The sequence below is a fragment of the Choloepus didactylus genome, chromosome 9 (assembly GCF_015220235.1).
Source record: "Choloepus didactylus isolate mChoDid1 chromosome 9, mChoDid1.pri, whole genome shotgun sequence".
NCBI classification, from domain to species: Eukaryota; Metazoa; Chordata; class Mammalia; order Pilosa; family Megalonychidae; genus Choloepus; species Choloepus didactylus.
Window position 1 is genome coordinate 109,304,369 of NC_051315.1, and position 13,793 is coordinate 109,318,161.

Genomic DNA, 13,793 nt, shown 5'->3' on the forward strand with positions numbered 1-13,793 from the left:
AATAATCTTTCATCAATTGTAAGAAAAGTAACTACTGTCAAAAAAATGTACAATTACAAAAAAGTGCTATCTTCAGTTGTAACAAATGTTCCACATCAATGGATGGTGGTGGTGGTGGAGTGATGTACGGGAATCCTATATTTTATGTATGACTGTTCTGTAAACCAACTTCTCCAATAAAAATTTTTTAAGAAAAAATTACAACAGCAACTTATAGGTCAGGAAAGAGGGCAAATGGTGTTAAAGTATTCTAAGTTTCTTGCATTTTTCAGGAACAGGTCAAACTATAAATCCAATGTGTGTTGCAATCTCTATGGTAATCATTAAAAGAATAGAAAACTACTGTGTAACCAACAAACTGATATAGTGGAAATACAGTAATAAAGTTGCCAATTAGGGATAGAAGGAGAAATAGTGGGACAAATAGCACATAATAAGATTGTAGACTTAAATATTTCTTCAATACACACATACATTTATATATACACACACACATACATATAAGACACATATGTATGTGTATGTGTACATCAGCAATAACATCACATGAAAGTAAATTAAATGTTTTGATTAAAAGGTAAAGAGTGTAGAATTGGATTACATATCAAACTGTAGAAGGGGCACTTCCCAAATCTGAGTTTGTTGCTTGGCACAGCCAATAGAAGTCACACCGAACCAGGCTGAGGAGGAAAATAGGGTTTATTTATGCCAGTGGGAGGACAGGAGAAGATTTCCCAAATCAGCCTCCCTGAAATGATTTTTCAATTGGCTTTTATACCCATCAGAGACAAAGAGAGAATCATCTTAGCTAACAGGTAACAGAGGTCTGGAGAATTTCAGTAGTTTATCCTACTTCCTTCAGGATTTACAACCTGTGATACCGGGGAAAGGTGATTCCCAGTCTAGGGAGATGGATGAAAAGCTTATTCATATCTGGGAGGTTTGGGGCAATAGATTAAAGCTTATTCCAGTCTGGTGCAGACTTTACATTTACATATTGCTCCTTTGTGAGACTAGGAGCTTCCATTATAGCCCGCTTCCAGCTTTGAAGATTACATTTTGAGTTATTTTACATTTCCAGCTTGCTCAGAGTTTTAAGATTATATTTTAAAAAGTAACTGTTACAATTTTCCCCTTAAAACAATATCTATTTCCAATCTTGGGAATTGGGCCATCGTTCATTCTGGCTACTCCCTGCTGAAAAATAGGATGACGTTGTTAGGTCATCTGATGGAATTTCTGACTCATAGCTTGTAGGTATTGTTGATTTCCTTGGGGGAGAATGGGTCACTCTTGGCAGGAGTTTTTGTGAGATGAAAAGGGTTTCATACATGTTTGAGTTATAATTCTAGTTCATAGAGATAAAAGGCATTTAACTAGAATGAGAATTGATATACATCAGAAAGATTACAAGCATGGTTTGAAGAAGAGTCTATAACCATGACCTTATTCCTGAAGGTAGCTGACTGAATAGAAATTAAATTATTAGCTGGAATAGTCTTAGATTGAACTTGATCACTTAGGTGAGCTAGGAGAGATGTTTCTAGATTCATTAGGAATTTAGGTGCAACATTTTATTTTGACTAGAACACATGCTCCCCCTTGGGAGGTGGTGAGGATACTTAAGGCCATTTTATTTTGTAATACTGCTTTGCACATTAAAGCCGTTTCTGCATTTACTAGAGTTGTACTATGATAGCTGTCATTTAATGCATTTACTTTGGCAATTACATTTTTAACTCTCATAGATGGGAAAAATGTTGCAGCTACATGATTATCAGATTTATTGCATTCTGTTAGGGGTAACAATACATTTCGGGTTTCAGATTTCAGTTAGTTCTATACCAATTACTAGCTAATAAAGTGATGGCTTGTTTACAATTTTCAGAGGGTAACTGTCCTATTTTGCTTATCAAGGAAGGGATATGTAGCAGGGAATGAGTTTTTGTTCCTATCAAAGTAGAGCCTTCTGGGTTTAGTTTCTCGTATGCTGGGTAAACTAGACTATTCTATTCTAGAATTGAACATGTTTGATTTTTATTCGTTTAGTAAAGTTTCCCCCCTTTTTTATTTAGCTGATAGGAATAAGATAGCTCCATTTTACTAGTAATATTAGCAGAGAAAACAAGACGATGTTCTGGCCGTGTTAAATTTACTAGCCAGTGACAAGATTGTCTCTGATGATATTTTGGTGCTTAACACACTGTATTTCTCTTGCATCTTAATGATTAATGATTTGAGAGCTGTTTAGTCTGCCCCCTGTAAAGGGGATATCCACCATGTCAAGCTAGAGACAATAGAGATAGGCAGCTGGATAAAAATCCAGCAGTCAGATGGGTTCCTAGAAGCAGCGTATGACTAGGCCCCTTGCAAGGAGAGTTCTTTGGCATGTTACTACTGAAGGGTACTTTAAGGTTAGGGAAAAATAGATAACAAGGAACTAATTTGACTAGGAAGATTTTTTTTTCTAAACAAATATTTTAGGTCATTCAGAAGTTCACAAGTATGCTTACGTTCTGGATTATCAGGAGGATTTGCTGTCACTACTGCTTTCCAGCTAACAGGAGGTGTGTCTCCATCCTGGAATAGCTGCAGCTTGACTCTGATGTGGTAAATTCCAGGGCTTTATTCCCTGCAACTTAAGAAAGAATGAGTAACAAGTAATCCTAAATAAGGCCTAACTCATTTAGGATTTAGGTGAACCTGGGGTTGCTGGTCTTTCAGGTGCAGAGCCGGATTTAATCTCTAGGCTGGTAATGGTGTAAGGGGTACCCTAAACTTGTTTTCCTCCACAGCCAACCGCAGGACATTCGTTTGTTAAACATATAGAAAAAATGCGCAAATAATTTTTCAGCATTTCTGGGCCCTTGACAAAGATGTAAAACACTAGACCAGTAGATGATGATGGGTCTGGAAATGTTCTTGAGGAGCCAGTTGAAAGACGAATTGAAGAATTTAGAGAAACACCAAGGGAAAATCAAGAACTGATAAAATCTACAAAGTCAATGTCAGTTAACAAGAAGACCCAGCAAACCGGAATCATAATAAGATAGAAATCATGTCAATGATTTAACTTCTAAATAATAGGTATCTCTATGAAGCAAAAACTTAAAATATTAAGAAATATTTCAGCAGTTTAAGAGATAAGTGTACTAGATGCTATTTTTAAAAAACTAGCCTTTCAAGCTCAACTAGAGCTGGCTCTTTTGCCTATGACTCTGTTACTGAATTCTGCACCCCATTTTGTTTCCTGGATTGGCATTAAACATCGATACATCCATAATAATGTCAAATAGTGAATATGTGTGTTTCTCACATATTCACTATTTGTTTTATACCCTGACTTTGAAAAACAACTTTCACAAGATGTATCTCCACTAGTTCCTCTAGATATTTTTGAAGGTTTATATAATGCATTTTGGCCTTGAGATCCAGTGGGTTTACATAAAATCTTTGGGAACCTAATCTATCCATCAGGAAAAGTACTTATCTAGAGATCTTAGTCATTCCTTTAATAAAGCCGAGAAACTTAGCAGCCTGTATTGGCTGCAAGCATCGTATATACCACTAGGGGGCGATGCAACATAACCAGAAGAAAGAGCAATAGCCTGACAATTGTTAGGTTTGGAAGATTCATCTCGAGGGCATATATAAAATGGTTAAGAGCTTGTATAAAATTACAGTTTAGTAAGTACTAAGTTATTTTTAAATTTCCATAATGCCGTGATGTAATCAAGAAGACTAAGGTGAAGAAATAAGGAGAGAAAAAGAAGTTAATAATTACAGGTCTTCTGGGACAAGCCATCCATGAATATATAATTGAGATAAACTTGGATATATTCTCTAGCATCTGCTAATTTGAGAAGAAATCTTCAATTTCGTGTCTTAATTTTGTTGATAGTACTAAAAATTATTTTTACCAGGTATAAAAGACAAAACTCTTCTTCTGCAATAATACATCTTTACAATACATTTTTATTAAATAAGTTTTAATTTATTAAATTAGTGTTTCTCAAACTAGGATGTGCAGGTCTTTGGCACATTTTCAGAGGCTTCAATAATTTTTCCCCTTTAAATAGGTCAGTACAGGTGAAAAATATTAAAGACACCATCATAAACACCGGGCTTTGTAATTGAGTAACTAGAGCAATTGCAGCACGAACCAATGGGGGAAGCTCAGCGAGAGTGCGGCCCCCCAAGTGGGTCAAAAGGTTACAACCAATGCGGGGAGATGCCCTAATGGCACCACCGCTGGGCAGAGCCAATGGGGTGCTCAGTGGAAGTGTGACTTGGAAGGGAGCCCTAGGAGAGGGGCTCTTCTGGCAAGTGGGAGGGGTGTGTGTGTGTGTGTGTGAGAGAGAGAGAGAGAGAGAGAGAGAGAGAGAGAGAGAGAGAGAGAAACAGTATGAGGTGCTCAAGTCAAAGGCCAGGCTTGTGTACGGGTCTTGGCTTCTCTTTCCTAAATGTTCTTTCTTCTCTGTTTTTGACTGTTTTGTTTGTTTGTTCGTTCATCAACTCAAGGCTACCTGCTTCCCTGCTGTAGTCCATAAGTGGTGATGAGCAGCGGGTGGGGGGTGCCTTTCACCAGGACCCGCCACATGGGTACCTTGCTGCCAGCCAGGCTGCCTTTCAGGGTTTGACCTGAAACACTGCTGCTGGGTAACGTGTGACCTTTCCAACCCATCTTTTGTCACGTCCTGCTTCCACTCCCAGCACCAGTCATAGTGAACGTCTTTCAGTTCCTTGAATTTCTGTACTTTAATATTATGCTAATATTTATTGTGCTCTTCTTCTGTGCCAAGTTTCCTTTCCTCCTGCATTGTTGCCTCTTCTCCTCACAACACATGGGATTGGTATGATAGTTTCCCCCATTTTGCAGAAAAGGAAAAAAAAGCTTCGAGAAATTAAATTTTATGCCTAAGGTCACACACCTCGGAGAAGGATAATCAGATAGAAAAAGATGAGCATTGGACCCAGCCGTTAGGCTATCCCACTTCAGCCCTGTCATCTCCTACCATAATCTTCAGAGAATATTTTTTCCCATTTACGGATGAAGTTCAGAGTGGCATTGTGGGAAGGATTTTGGCATTGGGAGGGCCAACCCACGCATGAGACAAAGGCATGAAATTTGGGGAAAAGCAACAGAATGGAAAGAAAAGAACATTTTCAAGAGATAATCTAGAGGAAGTACAAGCAGGACCCAATGGATTAGATTAGGGCATTTGCACAGTCTGTGCTCCAGGCTAAGGAAATCCTGGCACATCACATTTTGCACAGGAAGGTGAGTGCCAAGCATGGGCAGCAGAGGGAGCCTGGGATATGAAGGTTTACCTGTCAAGTCTGGACCCTTAAAAAAATGAGAAAGGGGTAAAGTTTTCTCTGGTGCTCCTTCCACCCTAAGCTTATTTTTCCCAGCATCTTCTTCACTCAGTTCTACATAGCATTTCCCTAAAGAAAGGAAGGGACGCTTTCCTGAGTGCCTATGTGTGCTTGCAATTATGCACGTACTTCCCACACATCCACTCACAACCCCCTGCCAGGTGGCTGCTTTACTTCTCTTCCCTGGATGAGAAAATGGAGGCTGAGAGGAATTGAATAACTGCCCCAAGTTCAGTGACACAGCTGGTAAGTGGTTGAATCAGGGTTCCAATTCCCAGGCCCCGGGATTCTGACGTGCAGCCTCCTCCTCCCCAGATCAGTGATCTGTGTCCCTATGTCTGTTATGGTCCTTTATCCCCCCTCTGCAAGTGCCATCCTGGGGACAAATGGGGTGAAAAAGACCCTCGAAGAGGGATGTTTTTGAAATATGATGCTGTAACTCAAAGGGACGTCCACACGCAGCAGGCCTGTGGGAGGGAAATGTGGGGGCTGGTGGCAGTGGTAGTAACAAGGGTGTGGTCTTGGGGGCTTTAGAGTCTCCTCATCATTTCCATTTGCCTCTTTATTGACATTATGTTAATCTTATGTCAAAAGCTTCACAAATACAAATTTAATAACCTTTCCCAGCTGCCCTCTGCCAACCTTCCCCAAACTTCACTGTGGCTGGTTTCTACTGGCAATGCTCAAATCTCCTCCCATGAGTGATGGTGGATTAGACCATGCTGTGCTTGGGGACCCCCAAAAGAAAGGACCTCCAACTCCACATCCTTAGTTGCCACAAGATAAAGCCTCCTGTCTCCTCCCCTTCCTCTCCTGGGACCGCCACAGGGCAGCTCGGCATGGGACCAGCAAAGACTCGATGACAGGCTGATTGATGGAGTGCGGGCCCCTGCCTGCCCTCTCTCCCACTCTTGCAGGATCTGGCTGGGACTCCCTGCCAGCTGCCTGAGGGGTCTGCTTTCCCCTGTTGAGTCAGCACCAAGGAGTCAGGGCCAACATCAGCCAGGGTTGGTGGAAGTCATGCAGGAAATTGAGGAGAAGGTAGAAATTTAGTGGTGCAAAGGAAGACATGGTGAGGAGCATCTAAACAGAGGGCACTGGGGCTGTGGTCACAGGTGCCTGAGCAGGGGGCTGTAGCGATAAGGGGACCCTCCCTGACCTGCTGATAGTATTGGCCATCGGCTGTTAGTGGGACACTTTCTTGTAGAGAAACACAAGGGGTTACTCAGCTCAAATTGCTGAGAGCCCTTTCTTGCTTCAACCCTACTCTTTTAGAGACGCCAAAGTGTACTCTGCTAATGGAAGACGAGAAGAAAGCAGCTGGGTGCAGTTCTCAGCTACACCCCACAGCAATTCAGCCATGTCTTTTTGCCAGAGTTGCCAAGGATCACAACAAAGTGGCTGACGGTATTTGGTGACATCCTTCTAACATACCGGCAGTGGGGGCAGGAGGAGGGTTGGATATGGCTGGAAGGTGGGTGGAGGGACAGAAGTGAAGACAATTCAGCTTTCCAGTAACATCTTGGGAGGAGAGAGTGGATGGGAGGAGGTGAATCAACGATGCTATTCTTGCTGACAGTGAAGCAGAACAGAGATGCCAGCATTGTCCCCAGAGCACAGACCTCACAGGCTCCTGGAATTGTATTGCTAGGGGGTACCTTAGAGGTTGTTTGATCATCTTCCATCGATGGAGCTCCAGAGTGGTGAAGCAACTTGCCCCAGGTCCCACCTCTAGATGGTGACAGAGCCATGAGCCCAGCCCAGAGCTCTTTCCAGGACCGGAACCCAGGGCCAGACCTGTGACAGGCCTTGGGCGGAGTCCAGGGTGGCTTTGGGCCCAGGTTTGGCATGAGAGAGTCGATCCTGCCCAGGGGCTGAGGGACTTTGGGAGTCCTTGGTCCAGCATACTCTGTTCCTTTGAAGGGATCTGTCCCTTTTCAGGTCACTTGGACCCCAGCCTTTTTCTTTCCTAACAACCTGGTCATCAGAAGAGAGGGCTATGGAGAGTGAAAGTGTCCTTCTCAAAAAGGCCCCGGGTTTCTGTGGCGGATGAAGGCAAATGGTAGGGAAGGACACAGGAGGGTCTCTTCATGGCAGAGTATAACCAGGCACAGGATATGGGCAGGCTGCACGTGCCACTGATGCTGTTCTGTGGAAGGAGCACGCCTTCCTGTCTTGGAACCATTCTTGCCCCTGGCTTATTTCCTAGGGGCCTGAGGATTGCCTGTTTTGAGGACTAGGATGAGAAAATGAATAAAATTTCCTGGGACGAGGGGCTGCAGAGCTGAGCTCAGAGCACCCCAGCCCCAGGCTTCCCCAGGAGAGGCCTCCTCCCCTGGCCACCACTTCTCTGGAAAGTGATTTTCGTCCACATATAAAACTCTTCTGGAAGAGCAGGAAGTCTTTCCTCTTTGGTGGCACACTTCTCACACAGCGAGACCGCAGCTTTCAAGAGGTGAGTAGCTGGAGCGGACCCCTCCCCTTGGGGAGGCAGGCCCTCCTGCTGCCCTGCGCAGTCCACTTCGGCGCTGCCTCCCACGGTTCAGGGCATGGTGCAAACGTTTTTCTGAACCCCACAAGAGTAGGGCAGTGGTGAAAGCAGGTCTTCATTTCGAAAGTACAGACCCAGGGCCATTGTTATCAGGTGGAAATGTCAGAGCCACAGCAGGCCCCAGCGGGACAGGGTCTTGGAGATGGCCCAGGCTGGCACGGAGGTTAAGACGGTGGGCTCTGGGGTCAGACTCTTCACATTCCATCACTAATTACTTAGTTCCTTTCTTTCCTTGGGAATGTTTCCCAACCTCCAGGCCTCTGCTTCTTTATCTGCCAAAGGAGGGTAATAGTAAACAGCCCCAGGATTGTTGTGAGGATAAAATGTTATCATTTTTATCAAGTGCTTAGCTGGGCACACAGTAAGCACCCAGTCAATGCTGGCTGTCATTATCGTTATGTTATTATTCTCTCTCCAACTCTCTAGACATGGAAGCCGAGGCCCATAGAGGTGAAATATGTTTCCCAAAGTCATGAAACTAGCCAAGTTGTGTGTGAACAATTTCATTGATTATAAAAGGGGGACATGTGGGCATCTGGACTTGAGCCAGGAACAGCTAGTTTCTGCTGTAGTAAAGGCTCCCAAATGTCAGGCTTATAGCAGAAAACGTTCCTGCCCTGCTCACACTACATGGCCGCGTGGGTCAGCTGGCTCATCCTCATTCCAGGACCCGGGCAGATCAAGCCTCAGAGCAGAGGGAGCTCAGATCACTTCTGCCCACATTTCTTGGCTGAAGCAAGCCGCATGGCCAGAGGGGAGTTCAACAGTGTGGGTGAACACGATCCTCTCCCAGGGAGGTAATCAGATACTGGTGAAGGACAAGACGATTTATGATGACCTGCTATGTAAACAAAGATGATCCTAGTGTGAGCAATTCACCGACCCGAATCAATGAAAATACCTGCCCCAAGATAACGAAATTGATGCTAAGGCTGAGAGACCCTGCCACGGCACTAAAGGCATCTATTGGTGTCCATTCCCTGAAATAATTTCTCCAACCCCCCAAACCACGGACAAGATCAAAATTTCCATTCCTTGTAAACCAACCTGCACAAGCATCTGGCTCCTTGTGTGAAAGGGTCCTTGTACTGAGACATCCCAGAGGGTTCACCTTCCTTGTCCCTTCCCAAAATGTTTACGCCCACCCCCACCCCATTCTGTTCCCTTTGTGTGTCATGCCATTTAATCTGGAGATACAGAGAAGGGGACACGGGCCCTGTCCTCAAGAAAGGGAGCAAACTTCCCTCTGATGGACAAAGACTGGCAATAAGTCAACAAATGCCACACAAGGTAAGGGCTGGTATGATCTGGCGCTGTGGAACCACAAAGGAGGGCCTTTAATGTAGCCTGGGCATGTCAGAAAAGCTGCATAAGGGAAAGCTGATGTCACTGAAACTTCATTCTTACCGAGGGGTGGAAATTATGCAACTGGGTGAGGTCATGAAAGATACTGGGGGACACAAATTACATCTTTTAAGGAGTAAGTGTTCAAGTTTCCTGGCATTGCTCATTTATTTGGAAGCATCTTTTTTGAGTGGCATTGGTGATATGCTGAGCAAATGACTCACCTAAACGAAGGGGAGATTCTCCAAGAATAGCTCTGGGCTCACTCACAGGTGAATCCCCCTGGGAGCTTGTTTATAATACAGACTTGTGGAGCCCACGCCAGAGTCTCTAGGTGTGGGACCCAGAAATCAGCATTTAAAACAAGTGCCCCATGATATTTTTATCCAGCTTGAAAGGGCAGCTGTAATATTGATGCATGTGTAGAGCACCCGGGGAAAGCGGGATGAGTGTATTGAGCAAAGGAATACATTGGAGTAAAAAAATATTTGTGTTACCCAGGAGCCAGGGGCTGGTGCCCTTTGAAGTGTGGTGCAAAGGTTGGAGAACTTGGCATTTCTTTCTCAAGGCTGCTGTTGACCTCAGCTCAGGACCACCTCTCCTGCCTGCTTTGCTGTGTGAACACGCTTATTTACTTTTTATTTTTATTTTTTTCAGAGTAATAAACCTTTATTATCAAAGTAACAATAACTTAATCCTATTTATAATTGAATTTGGATTTATCATGTATTCCCACTTCATGGAAAAGTGTTATTCTATTTAACATGAATATAATTTTATATAAAAGGTTTGAAACAAAACTCCTGAAAAATACTTAGCTCTTAAAATTCTTAACTACATAGTTCAGCTGTTAACCATGCAGATCCAAGACCCCTGGTTTTGAGAGTTTATTATAAAAAAAGACAGCAAAATTCTGAGTGAGTCAGATCTTTATTAAAAAATCAGGCATCTTAGCGTTTTCCACCAACTCGGGGAGCAGAAACCTTCACAGGCTTCACAATCTTTTGTTTAGGTGCTGCCTTTGTGGGAGCCTTTGCAGCAGCCATTGCTGTCTTTTTAGATGCTTGCTTAGCCTTTTTTGCTTCTTTGGCAGCCCTGATAGCTTGTTCTCGTGGAGCCTTTCTAACTTCGGGTTTCTGATTCCTCTTGGCCATAATATCAGCAAGAGATGCACCAGTGATAGCCCTCTGGAATTTAACTGCACGGCGAGTTCTTTTCTTCTGAATTTCTTCCGACTGACCCTTTTTATGCTTTCTTCTGTAGAGGACAGTCCAGTTTATCTGCCGAGGGTTCCTCTTGGAAAGGAATGCCGACTCGCATTTTGCATTAAGGAATTGGAAAACCTTCCCGTCGGTCCTGGCGTAGCGCCTCCCATGTCCAGGATAGATCTTGTACCCACTGAAACTGCAAAGCTCGACCTTCATGGCTGCGGACGCCGGGAGACAGGGAAGATGGCGAAAGGGTTATTTACTTTTTAAATTTGCATTGCCTTTTATCTCTTCCAATAAAACAATTTAATGTCCGAATCTGATACCTGCTTCGTGTACAACAGCCGCTTAGAGGTAAAGGTGATTAGTGAATGAGGAACGATGACATCTTGTCATTTGGAGTTGATAAAGAATTTGGATTGTCTCGTTTGATCTCCACCCAATGCTGGGGGGTGGGGGTAGGTGTTCTTAAGGGCTTCATTTCACAGTTGAGGAAACTGAGTTCAGAGAGGACAGGCAATCTGCCCAAGGTCACGGAAGGGATCCAGTGAGCCCTCTATGCTGGAAAAGGATGAACTTCTTTGAGAACTTGTCTTTGGGACTAGCCCATTGATTCTAACGGTCCTGGGTGAACAGTTTGCCTCATTTGTGGCCAGATTACCTCTGGCAGAAAACTCATCTCTTCTTGAAAGCCCTATGAACCCCACAGTGATCACTTGATCCCCGCCTTGAATCTGGTCTCCCTGAAAACTGCTAGATCAGGAAGAATGAGGTGGCTCAGGGGGTATGAGGGAGAGGAAGCATAAGAGACGGAAGAAAAGGTCAGTGGGTGGAGGTCCCCCTCTCCCAGCCCCTAAGCTCAGCAGGTATCCGCAGCGTGCCAGGCCCACTTTGGCAAAACTGTAAAGAAGGCAGAGTTGGCCTGCAATCCCGGTATCCCCCTGGCCCCTTCCTCCCTGCCCTTGGCCTTGCCTTGTGCTCAGTGATCTCCTTTCTGTCTCAAAGGGACTGTAAACTCCCTCAAAGTGAAAGAGTAAGTGAGTGGGTGTGTTACTCTTCTGAGGGACACGTTCTTGCTTTGAGCACAAGGTCAGCTTTAGTAGCAGCAAGACCCAAAGGAACAGGTAATGAAGGGGAGGATCTTGGCTGAGAAGGAATGGCTGTTATCTGTCATTATGGAGGAACCCAGGGAGCTGCTTTCTGGCCATAGAAGCAAGAATGCTGGAGAATCTCCTTCTGTTTCCCTGTTAAGACCTTGAGATACAGAACCAGCAACAGGAGATGGCTTTTGCTTTAGAAAACCAGACTGTATTTCCAACTCCACCAAATGCTGACAGTAACCTTTGACAAGTCCCTGTACTTCTGCTAGGCTCAGTTCCCCCATTTAAGTTGAATGGATAAAATTGTCTGCCCCACCCATCTCCTGGGGTGGCACTTTGCTAGGGCCAGCCACGTGGTGTGAATGGCCATGGGGAGATACAGGTCAGAATGGAGGGTGTGGGTCCCGGAGGACAGGGGCTTTGTGAATGACCACTGAGTCCAATGGAAGATTTTTATGTCGTCCCAAAACATAAAAGCAGCTACCAGGTAATAGCAATTAGAACTCAGTTAATGAGGCAGTGGAGGGAACTGGTTTACAGGGTGAAGGGATGAGAGCCAGACTCTCTGGATTTTCCTGGCTCTGGCTTTCCCTAGCTTATGACTCTGGGTAAGACAGCTAACTTCTCCAAAGCTCAGTTTCCCAATCTGTAAAATGGAGATAATAATGATCCCCATTTCAGGGAGTTGCTCTGAGAATTAAATGAGACAAAAGTGGTGTGCTTAGCAAAATGCCTGGCATGAGAAAGAAGCCCGTGTGTGTTAGCTGTTATTATTATCACTGTTATATTTGGCTGCATGGACTGAGCTGAGGCCAGTGCTTTCTGGCAGCACTAAGCGCCAGTGCTGGACTGGCCTTAGGGACAAGGCTAAGCACTGAGCAAGCACAGGGATGGGCGAAGTGGGTGAACACATGCGGTCAGCGAATAATGCACTGTTACTTGTATTTACCAGGCTGGTAAACGCACGAGTGATTGGGTAGCTCTGTTTCCTGGTGAGATGTAGGGGTTGGAGTCATCCATGTGCTGCCACATCATGTAATGCAGACAGAATCAGACTCTGTCTTTGCCTTCCAGTCCTCCCTTGGGTCTCTGGAGGGAAAGAGGAGTGACAGTGACTGAAACTTTTCACTGTGGCCATCTGGCTGCTTCCAGCCTTGTCTTACCTCCCAGCACCTAACCCCTCTCCAATGCTCTCCCCTCCCTTCCCCATTCTCAAGTGAAAAGGAAAATGAGGCTGTTGCAAAGTGTGTGCTCTGTTATTTAAAACAAAGGCCTAGTTGGCCTCAGCTCACATTCTCAATTTCTTCCTACTTACGCCTGGATCAGCCTTTAAGAAGGCTTCTCCTCACACACACCCCCCACCCCCATCCCCCCCACACCACTACTTGCTTTACTTCACAGTGATTCTCTCTGGGAATCTTTGGAAGGGGTTTTTGTGCAAAGGTCTGGTGATTTATGGAGCTTGCCGGAAGGGCTAATAGGTGGCACTGAAAGAGGGAGGGGCACCCTTTCCAGAGCTTGTGGGGTGAGGAACAGACTTCTGGTCTCCTGTCACCTCCATGCATCACCAGCATCTGTCTAGGTGGCCGTGGACAGTAGTGTGTCTCACCCCCTGACAGTGCCACCGTGGAGCCACTGGTATTTTCAGAGGGTGCGTTGGCTTGGGAGGTAGAGGTAGCTGACAGTGCCTGCTCCCTGTGAGCTTTTCAGGGTTTAGGAAAATGTTTGAGTCCTGAAAAAAGAGGATACCAAAAGAATACTGTGAGATCAAAATTAATACATGCTTAATTAAAACTTCTTCTTATGGCCTTTTGCCTCTTAGCATCCCTGAAAGCAAAGTGGTTCACCAGCAGCTCTATGGGGACCACCCACTGAAATTCAGCCAGGGCTCCTGTTCTGGCCATATCTGCTCAAACCAGCATGGTCTGATCTGGAAATATGGCCTTGATATTGCTACCAATGCTTGCATCAGTATGGGAAGTATGCAAGCTTCATCAGGTTGGACTAAGGATCTTCCTTGAATGGATTATTCAAGACATCTAATTGACTACAGAAGCAATGCTAGCTCTTGGTATATAAAATAAAGCTAAAAGTCTTCAAAAACTATATTTTCTTATGTTATCTTCATTAATTATCACATTTAGCATTTAAACATTTCATATGAAAACAAATTTTAACTAAGGTTTCATGTTTTGCAGGAATCCCAGAGAG

The 13,793-nt window shown here is 44.5% G+C and overlaps 1 protein-coding gene and 1 pseudogene across 1 annotated transcript; one reads left to right on the top strand and one right to left on the bottom strand.

Annotated features, from left to right (window-relative positions):
- Nucleotides 1-10,185: 10,185 nt before the first annotated feature.
- On the bottom strand, nucleotides 10,186-10,730 carry LOC119544556 (60S ribosomal protein L24-like). Its single transcript, XM_037850017.1, has one exon. It carries the CDS (start codon nucleotides 10,696-10,698, stop codon nucleotides 10,225-10,227), a length of 474 nt encoding a protein of 157 aa, XP_037705945.1. The 5' UTR covers nucleotides 10,699-10,730; the 3' UTR covers nucleotides 10,186-10,224.
- Nucleotides 10,731-12,493: 1,763 nt separating this feature from the next.
- Nucleotides 12,494-13,590, top strand: LOC119543826 (annotated as a pseudogene).
- Nucleotides 13,591-13,793: the final 203 nt, after the last annotated feature.

Excerpts from the sequence above, each read along its gene's own strand:
- LOC119544556 (XM_037850017.1), bottom strand. The coding sequence starts at position 10,698 with ATGAAGGTCGAGCTTTGCAGTTTCAGTGGGTACAAGATCTATCCTGGA.